This window comes from Chiloscyllium plagiosum, unplaced genomic scaffold (assembly GCF_037043375.1).
Source record: "Chiloscyllium plagiosum isolate Xiang-an unplaced genomic scaffold, Cpla_swu_hap1 HiC_scaffold_16, whole genome shotgun sequence".
NCBI classification, from domain to species: Eukaryota; Metazoa; Chordata; class Chondrichthyes; order Orectolobiformes; family Hemiscylliidae; genus Chiloscyllium; species Chiloscyllium plagiosum.
In genome coordinates, this window is record NW_028270154.1 from 58,657,485 (window position 1) to 58,666,986 (window position 9,502).

General features: G+C 42.3%; 1 protein-coding gene across 1 annotated transcript; it reads left to right on the plus strand.

The window, feature by feature from the left end:
• Nucleotides 1-2,287: 2,287 nt before the first annotated feature.
• LOC122556727 (beta-2 adrenergic receptor-like) lies at nucleotides 2,288-5,068 on the plus strand. Its single transcript, XM_043703807.2, has one exon. The coding sequence runs from the start codon at nucleotides 2,393-2,395 to the stop codon at nucleotides 3,638-3,640; it is 1,248 nt and encodes a 415-aa protein (XP_043559742.2). The 5' UTR covers nucleotides 2,288-2,392; the 3' UTR covers nucleotides 3,641-5,068.
• Nucleotides 5,069-9,502: the final 4,434 nt, after the last annotated feature.

Sequence of the window (9,502 nt, forward strand, 5' to 3'; positions counted from 1 at the left end):
CACCAAGAGGTTAATACAGTGTCAATGTAATTACTTTTCGAATCCTCTGACTGGATATTAAATGTCTGCATTTGGTATGGAACACTGTAAACGATATGTGAACGGTTAATCCGGAACATGCAGTTAAATTGCTAATAATACGGGAGACTATAGGTTGAAACTAGTGAAAGGCAAAAGTTAGAACTGACATCAGAAGCGTTGGTTCATTCGGATGGAGTAGTGCACGCACCTCTTGGAAATACAGAAGAGCGAGTTGGATTCTGCACCGGAGAGACATTTGGGGTCATGTGTAGAGTCATAGAGCGGGAGAGATGTACAGTAGGGAAACTGACCCTTTGGTCTAACTGGTCCATGCCGATCAGATATCCGAAACCAATCTAGTCCCATTTGTTAGCACTTGGCCCATACCTATGCATATACCCATCCAGATGCCTTTTAAATGTTGCAACTGTACCAGCCTCCACCATTTCCTCTGGCAGCTCACTCCATACACGTACCGCCCTCTGCCAGAAAAAGTTGTCCCTTAGGTCCCTTTTAAATCTTTCCCATCTCACCCTAAACCTATGCCCTCTAGTTCTGGACTCGCCCACCTTGGGGAAAAAGACCCTGCCTGCTAATCCTATCCATACCCCTCATGATTTTATAAACCCTCATAAGGTCGTCCTTCTGCCAGAATGGATGAGCTGAGTTAGAAATGAATCTGCTGTTAAGTACGACTTCCCTGCTGTTCTTTCAATTGTGTAAGGAGATATTTAACAGTCACGCGAAAGCAAATAGATTCCAGTTCACACTTGTCATCCAAACCTCTAACCTCCCTCAACATAATTCTGCTGGAACATTCTAAGGTGATTAGATCCAGAACTGACTCAGTGTGCAAATGGTACAAACTAATCTAAGCTGACGACAATATTTGAATTTACCTTAGGATATAATCCATTACTGTACTTCAAATTGTAACTCGTCTGTATTTTCAAAAGTTATTCACCGGTGTATTTTCTCGGGAAAACGCCAGTCTTGTTGATGTAAACAGGGTATATTTTTCAGCGAACATTTGCCACAGCATATCTTTTAGTAAAACATTAAGACTCAGAGAGAGAGAGTTTCAATTGACATCCGTTGAACACACATACCTATGTAATGCCTCAGCCTCGTGACCCCTCTACACTTAAGCATTGGAGCGGTTGTATCCTTGGGAATCAAAATGTTTTGGGGAATTCAGCATTTACATGAAACCGTGAAATCTCGTGAAGTATTACAATTTTGAATGTCCAACATCAGTTTGCATTTATTTAGCGCCGTTAACACAGTGTAAAACGTTCCAAAGCGTTTATCACAACGAACGTAGAGCTTGTGGAGATGGAAACATATCTGAAAGCTTTCAGGACAGGCACATCAAAACAAAACTTGTGCTTTCTCTGTAAGAGGCGATAACTTGGCCACTGTGCAGAAATGTTTGGGATTCATCATTTTACACTGTGTTTGTGAGAGCAAATTGAGATTGCTGGCGTATAACTTTGGACAGTGGAATAAAGCCTGGTGTAAATCACTAACCGCAAAGTAGACATTTGAACAGGTTTGCTTCCCGACCGAGCAGTCCCGATTCAGCGTAGCCTCGAGTGGCAAAGCGCGTGTTGACCGCACTTTAAGTGTGTGTGTGCGTGAGAGAGACAAGAAAAGCCAGGAACTGTGCGCTGAGCCTACCTCCACTGTTTACCCGTCACATTTCGGAACAGGAACTTCGTCGTCAGGAATTTTTTTTTTTAAAAAGCAATATGAGAATTCAGTCGAGGAGAGGATGAAATTGAAACCGGGAGGTCTCGATTCTCAATAAACTTCAAATGGTGGAGTGCGCGCTCTCAGCCGGTATGAGGCTTTCGGGGAAAAAAACATACTTTCGTGACTATGTTCCTTGCACTGTGATGGTGAGAATCTGGCACAAATGCTAGTTTCTACAGAGAATTTCTCATCCCAAGAATTTAAAATGACACTTTACAATAAAAAGTATGTCATTTCTCTTGTGACTGACAGGTGCCTAACGCTCCCAGGCATGAATAGCCCCGAATCCTGCGTCCTTTCTGAATACTGTGAAGTTGGTTGGCTAACCCCCAAGTAGTTGTGTCTGCCGCTTGTAGGTAAATGGTATGGCTGACGGCGAGATTGGGTGCAGAGTTTGGAGGTTTGAAGCAGCAGCTAGACGGCGATTGGTTTTGAAAGATCATGACGTTCCGCCCTAGGCGGTATATAGGAGTGAAAGGGACGGGGTGTTCAAACAGAAGCGACAGTGCGGAGTTCAGCCATGTACAGGAGTGAGAGTGTGGGCCGAGCGGCCGAGTGATGTGTGCGAGGAGAGCAGAGGGGAGAGCTCCAGGCACGATGTACAGCGCCGCTGAGAATGGGTTCACAGGAGAGTAGCTCCGAGAGCAGTGTGTATTTCTCACTGAGCCCCTCAATGCTGAACAGCAGCGCGGCTCCGGGCAGCGAGGGAGCGGCCGTCCGCAGGGAGCTCACCCAGCCCTGGAAGATCATCGTCAGTATCGTCATGTCGGTCATGGTGCTGGTGACCGTGTTCGGGAACGTGCTGGTGATCACGGCGATCGCCCGCTTCCAGCGGCTGCAGACGGTCACCAACTATTTCATCACCTCGCTGGCCTGTGCGGACTTGGTGATGGGGCTGATCGTGGTTCCCTTCGCCGGGGTCCGCAGTATCACCGGCGTCTGGTACTTTGAGAACTTCTGGTGCGACTTCTGGACCTCGCTGGATGTGCTGTGCGTGACGGCGAGTATTGGCACCCTGTGTGTGATCGCCCTGGACCGCTACCTGGCCATTACCTCGCCTTTCCGCTACCAGACGCTGTTGACCAAGTGCAAGGCTCGCCTGGTGGTGCTGGTGGTCTGGATGGTAGCCGCTCTGACCTCCTTCTTACCCATCTACATGGGCTGGTGGAAGCTGAATGAGACCGGTCCCCTGCAGTGCTACGCGGACCCCAGGTGCTGCGAGTTCTTCGTCAACAAAGAGTTCGCCATCTCCTCTTCCATCGTCTCCTTCTACTTGCCCCTGTTCGTCATGATCTTCCTGTACACCCGGGTCTTTCAGGAAGCCAGGCAGCAGCTGCAGAAGATCAACAAGTGTCAGGGCCGCTTCCACAACAACAACTTGAACCAGCCTGTCCCTTCCGTCAACGGCAAAGCCGCCAAACCAGGGCAGAAAAGGACACCCAGGTTTCTCAATCTGAAGGAGCACAAAGCTCTGAAGACGCTGGGGATTATAATGGGGGTGTTCACCCTCTGCTGGCTGCCCTTCTTCGTGGTCAATATCGTCAGTGTCATTTTTAAAGACAGCATCTCTAACACCGTGTTCACTTTCCTGAACTGGATCGGCTACTCCAACTCAGCCTTCAACCCGCTCATATACTGCCGCAGTTCGGATTTCAGGCACGCCTTTAAGACGGTGCTGTGGGGCTGCCGGAGCTCGCCGGCGTCCACACACCACAGCAGTTACCCCAATGAGAACCTTGTGCCGAGCGAGGATCGCCTGGGGAACGGGCTGCCCTGCAGCCTGGAGGGCGCAGCGCCAGCAGCGGCAAACTGCAGCCCCCAGGCCGATGTCAATGAACGCAGGCTCCTGGACTCGGTCATTTAAACGGAGGCTCAGCGACACTCACCGAGCCAGTGACACTCAGCAACAGGGAGGCACACCGAAACTCTCGGAAGACGAGATGTTCCGACTCGATTCCGCTTGTACTTTTCATGCATTCGCCTACCTCATAACTCTGTGCACACAGTGCAAGTACATTGTGGTGAAAGTGTGTGACCCCCCTCTAGCCCTCGCCCCGCGGGAGATGGAAGCCAGCTCAGTAAAATAGGACAGTTCTTGAATGTTGCTACATGAGCATTAACAGTGAATGTTTACAACTCGCATGACGCCTCTACACAAAGGCCATGTCGACCCTACTGAAAGCATTTTTTTGCGCCCTCTTTATCCCCTTGAGTGCTCATTGGCACACCGTTTTATACGATCCGTAACAAAACCTCGGGCCATTCAATTCAGTTCAAGAAGTGATCTCAAGGAAGTGGAATAGATTCTATCGGACAATTGCTGGAAACATTGGAGTGAAATAGTGAGTGTTAGTCAGTGAGCGATGAGGTTATCCTTGTGTATTGCGGTCAGTAAGTGGGGAGATCACCCAACCGCACAGCACAGGAAAAGCGGACAGTGCAATGCGTGCGGTTGTGTTGGGATGTCTGTGTATTAGGAGGAGGAAGGGCCCGGTTTAGCCGATTTCTCGAGGTTAGATGCCCAACAGGTTTGCTAACTTCCGTGCGCGCAGTTCGAGTTAGGAGTTAGGTAACATCCCCACCCCCTTCCCATTCCTGTCTTTATCCACGAATTTTCATAAAATGGAAACAAACATGTGTGCTCGTGAGCCGGCGCATTCACATTCTTGTGTCTGTAGTTGTACTGTGGTGTATTCGTTGTGACCTTTAAGTGCATAACTATTTTGCAATGTTGCACTTTCAAGTCAGACAGTGCTGTAGTTCTCTGGACGTTTCTCTTTACAATGAAGATGAGGCTTGTCATTTTCCAACCCCAACCCCCCCCCCCCCCCCAGTTTCGCAGATTAAGAGACAGCGTGGTTTCACGTGAGTACGTATCGATTGGGTACTGTCAACAACAACAAAAAACTTTTATAGCAAATAATTACCTTGTACCATTGTCAGTCAAAAGCTGTTCTACTGAAATGTTAACCTGAGTTTTCTGTGGCATTGTTTAGTGTCTGTGCCTGGGTATTGGAATTTTCTTGTTCGCGAACGCTAGGAGCGGATCTGTGTGGGATTATGTGCAATAAACGCTTGTTATTTCGGCGCGGAACAGGCATGGGACAGTTTAATGTTTACTTGATTTCCTGGTCGATATACTTTCGCACAACGTCAAAACAAATCATAAAGCTATTTTGGTCTTTCATATGAATTCAGGTAATTAAGAAATGAAACATTTTTGGATATTTATTATTTCAAATCAATATTGGCTGTTATTCGTGTACAAATAAAACTTTATATCTTCAAAACACTTCCATTGCGTGATTTTAGATTAATTTAAAACAAAGCATTCACAGTTAAACTCATCGACAGCACTGTCTCTGTGTTATCAAAATCCGCCCACTTTCAGTAGCTCCGACTTTACGTTATTTTAGATTTCGCCCCCACCTTTTGGATCGACATTTCGATAAATTACACAGCAGTTAATTATTACGGAGTCAGAAAATAGACCAGTTTCGTTAATTGGCAGAAACTCGTGTCTGTTCAGACTTCACAATAAATGCAACCTTATCACTAATATGTTTTTATAGCTATCTATCTCAGGCTTATTTTACAAGTCTGGCTCCTCGGCTCTTTGAGAATGCAGAGTGTTCCTGTGAATCTGGTCTCATTGTTTCTTCAAGAGATTAACATTAACACTAAGAAAAAAAAAGGTGGACTGAGAGTAGCGCAGATATGGAGGCTGCTCGAGACTGCAAGTTTACTTTTAGATTTCTTATACTTGTTACAATTGCAAGTACGTGAATAAGAAATATGTGGAGGGGAATGGACCAAGGTCAAGCGGGTGGGACTAGTTTAGTTTGAGATTACGGTTAGCATGGACTGGTTGGACCGAGGGTCTGTTTCCATACTGTATGACTCTATAGTAGAAGTTAACGAGACATTATTTTCTCTCTAAAATCTACTTTATTCATATCATTTGTAAAAATGCATTGCAAAATATCTGGACTTGAAAAGGAGAGTGGCATAAAATTTAACTTTCTCCAAACAGCATGTTTCACACTAAGGTGCCTCAATACAAATTGTAAGGCTTTTTTGATATTTACACGACACAGTCCATTTCAAATCTACATTGCATTATATTTTGACAAGTTGAATATTTCAAAAAATGTAATAGAATTCAACTATTTTTGATATACTATGTTTAAAACATGATCTATTAATGACCTTTGACAGCAAGCTGATGATAGGATTGGCTCCTACCAAAGGAATGTCTAACTTTCCAGTGCCTATTTCCAGATATTAATATTTATTCTCCATTAGAAGCTTTAGGAAATAAAATCTAGTTTAGTTATTGTGAGATGGGAGATGTAACAACCAACAAACTTCTTTTTAATAGTGGCAGTAATATTTGGATAGCTGGATATCTCAGCAAGCTGGTCACCACACATAAGAGGACATTCACTGAATGCACCAAATTACTGGTTTTACTAGTTTTCCAGAGCAGTGTAATCAACTGCAAATAATTTAGATGCATTTTAACAGAACAGCATTTTATTGCTTACAATAGATGCTGAACAGAACTCATTTGTGTGCTAGACAGGTTTTAGTTTGTTCTCAGATTGATTTTGTTGTGATATATACCTGTCTTTGAACACTTCTGACTCCCAAAGCATCCCAACTGTAAAAATGTAATCACAGTATGAGTATGTGGTACTCATAAAACCTTGCTCAAATATTTGCACATTAAAGCAATGATTAATTATTGAGTAACTTTTTAAGAGAAACTCTTAAACAAAAATTTTTCCAACTGTGGTCTTAATATTCTTCAACTCACAATAACAAGCAGTTGTTCTATTGGAGAATAAATTTGGATTCAGGCACTGGAAAGTGGGATTCTGTTTGGAATTGTCCCCCTAAACATTCATTGACTTGCTATAAAACATCATTGTTAGTTCATTTTTAAATATACAGGAAGACAGTCTCATTTTATTTTTCTGTTTTTTTTAAAACTGAACTGAAAGGGAACAATTTTTTTTTACAAATCAAAGATTGTTGAGAGGATGAAACAATTGCTGCCCTTTTAAAAAAAACAAGATACTTGGTACTCATCTTAAGTGCTGTTTACACAGCTGTTTCTTCAAGCAGTTTGTGAAGAGGGGAGAGGGGCAAGTCTAGTTGCAAACCACCTGGAGCCAAAGTGTGGAGATTCACCAGCAACAAATAGTTGAGTGGTCACCACTCCAAGACCAGTTGTTGATGACAAAGGCCTTTTGTCTGTCAACAATTATGTGATTGGCTCCCAAATAACTGATCAGCTTGTGGGTGTGAATGCTTGAGTCAGAAGCAGTTGACTCTCTGAAGAGCAAAGAGCTGTCCTTCCTTCTCAGTAAAATAAAACAAACCTGAGTTTCCTTAGTTACTGTAAACTCTGGCTTTCAGCTAATAAAGTGAGAGTAAGTGTGAAGTAGTCATAAGCAAGTAAAAGTACCTGGAGGAGGAAGATTGAGGAGCGGCAAGTCCTAATACACCAAAAGAATGATATCACTGAATCATGTTGACAAAGATGGTCAAACTGCCTTCTCAGACTTCCCCTCTGCCCATGACAATCATTATTTTTAAATGTATGGCTGTAAGTGTGAGGTTTTTTTTATAAGGCTGTTAGTATTTTAACTAGTAATTATATTTCAATGATTCATAATTGTTTACCAATAGCCAGGATCTATTTAATTGCAATAAACAGTAATAAGTATGGAAACCTTCTCATGTTTTGTTTCAACCTGGGTCTAAAATATAAGTACGTTAGGAAATTTTGTGTACATTAAAACAAACCTTGACTTTCTGACAATTCTAGGAAGAGTTGGGCTCGATTTCCTGTGTGCTACTGCAGCGTGTCATAGTAACGATATATCGAAAAGAATTGTTTCTTTTGCACTGTCATATTCAACTTGAAGTTTGTTGCAATTTGGCCGTAAGCCTGTCATGGAGCATATAATGTAAATATCAAAAGCATTACAATTATATTAAGACAATTCAATATGGCCACAAAAAAAGTTGACTATTATTTCAATTCTCCATAATTTCTAATCAACATTTACCAATGTTATGAATGAAGTATATTTTGGGGAAAAATGATAGGACCAATATTTTGTTTTGTTTTATGAAGCCAAGAATTTCAGATGCTGAAGAAAAACTAAATAATGCTAAATAAAAACAAATAGAAATTGTTGCAGACACTCAGCAAATTTGGCAGCATCTGTTGAGAGGAAGCACAGTTAAAGTGTTGAGTGCAATTGATATTAACTCTGCTTCTGAAGAAGGGTTACTGGACCTGAAATGTTAACTGTTTTCTCTCCAGAGTTTGCCAGGGATGCTGAGTTTCTCCAGCAATTTTTGTATTTGTTTTGTTAACTTTTACTGTGTAAGTCTTACTAGCTTAATGTTAATGTTTTTAAACAACAGTGAAAACAGCGCAGAATAACCTTCTGCTTTTATGAAGGCCCAAGTACTCGGGCACACAAAATAATCATAAGATTCATTATTATAAAAACATTGATGCTAAAGTTGAATTTATTGTGAGGACTGAACAAGACACAAACTCATTGTTTGGATTAAATTAGATTACTTACAGTGTGGAAATAGGCCCTTTGGCCCAACAGGTCCACACCGACCCTCCGAAGAGCAACCAACCCCCGACCCATTCCTCTACATTTACCCCCTCACCTAACACTACGGGCAATTTAGCATGGCCAATTCACCTAATGCATTGGTTAAAGCAACTGCTGTTCTTTCTGATTTTTCAGTAACTAAATGACAAATTTTCTTCAAATTTTCAACCAAAAGATGGTCACAAAGAATTAGATTGTGGTCTGTGCTATTGGAAGTGAGCAGATTTTTGTGACGGCATGTTGGTGCAATCCCATACACTGTTTGACCTTTTCTGCAATTTAAAAAGCACCTAACCAATAAAAAAGGACATTAAGCCCAATTGTGAACCCAGGGACATCACTGGCTCTCCAGTGACACCTATAGGACAGAGGATTTCTAAGGCTGGACCCAGTCTGAACTACTAGTGTTGTTATTTATAATAAGTTTTGTACGATTTCAGTGTACATGCAAAATGCTAATAATAAAAGGAAGAAACTCGAATATTATACCATCTACAAAACAATCTGCTTCTCATTGAATCTCACCAACCATGCAATACCCAAACTGAGAAGAATGCATCAATACACACTTGAATCCAGAGGTAGGAATAACATCAACCCGTAGCCCAGATGCTCTGCTGCTTGTATCAAGCTGTTAACCATTACAACTAATGCATGGTGCTGAGCAAACTAAATATGTAATGATGTCAGAGCAATTGGGCAATGAATACACTTAACACTGTTATTGTATCAACTACTAGATCATCAAAATTACTATCATGAATATAAATGAACCTAGAGTATGGTATTACTGCGAAGCACAGTGAAAGTATCTGATGAATGAAGTTTCACTGCATTTCACTTCAGTGTCAGATTTCAGTGTGTACATTTAGTATTGGTGAGAAGTTGTGACCGTTCTTGCACCAATGCATAATGTATGGTGTAAGTGCAATGTAATTGGACCTGTGGCCTCATGTTTTAGGTATGAGAGATTTAGGTGGCCCTTATACTGTGGAGTGCAATGTAAGGTTGACAGAATGCAAATATGATCATTCTGCGTCACACTGAGATCAGTACAAAGCCTGAGCACATGGGCA

What these genes read in the sequence shown, in the direction of transcription:
- LOC122556727 (XM_043703807.2), top strand. Translation starts at nt 2,393, where the DNA reads ATGGGTTCACAGGAGAGTAGCTCCGAGAGCAGTGTGTATTTCTCACTG.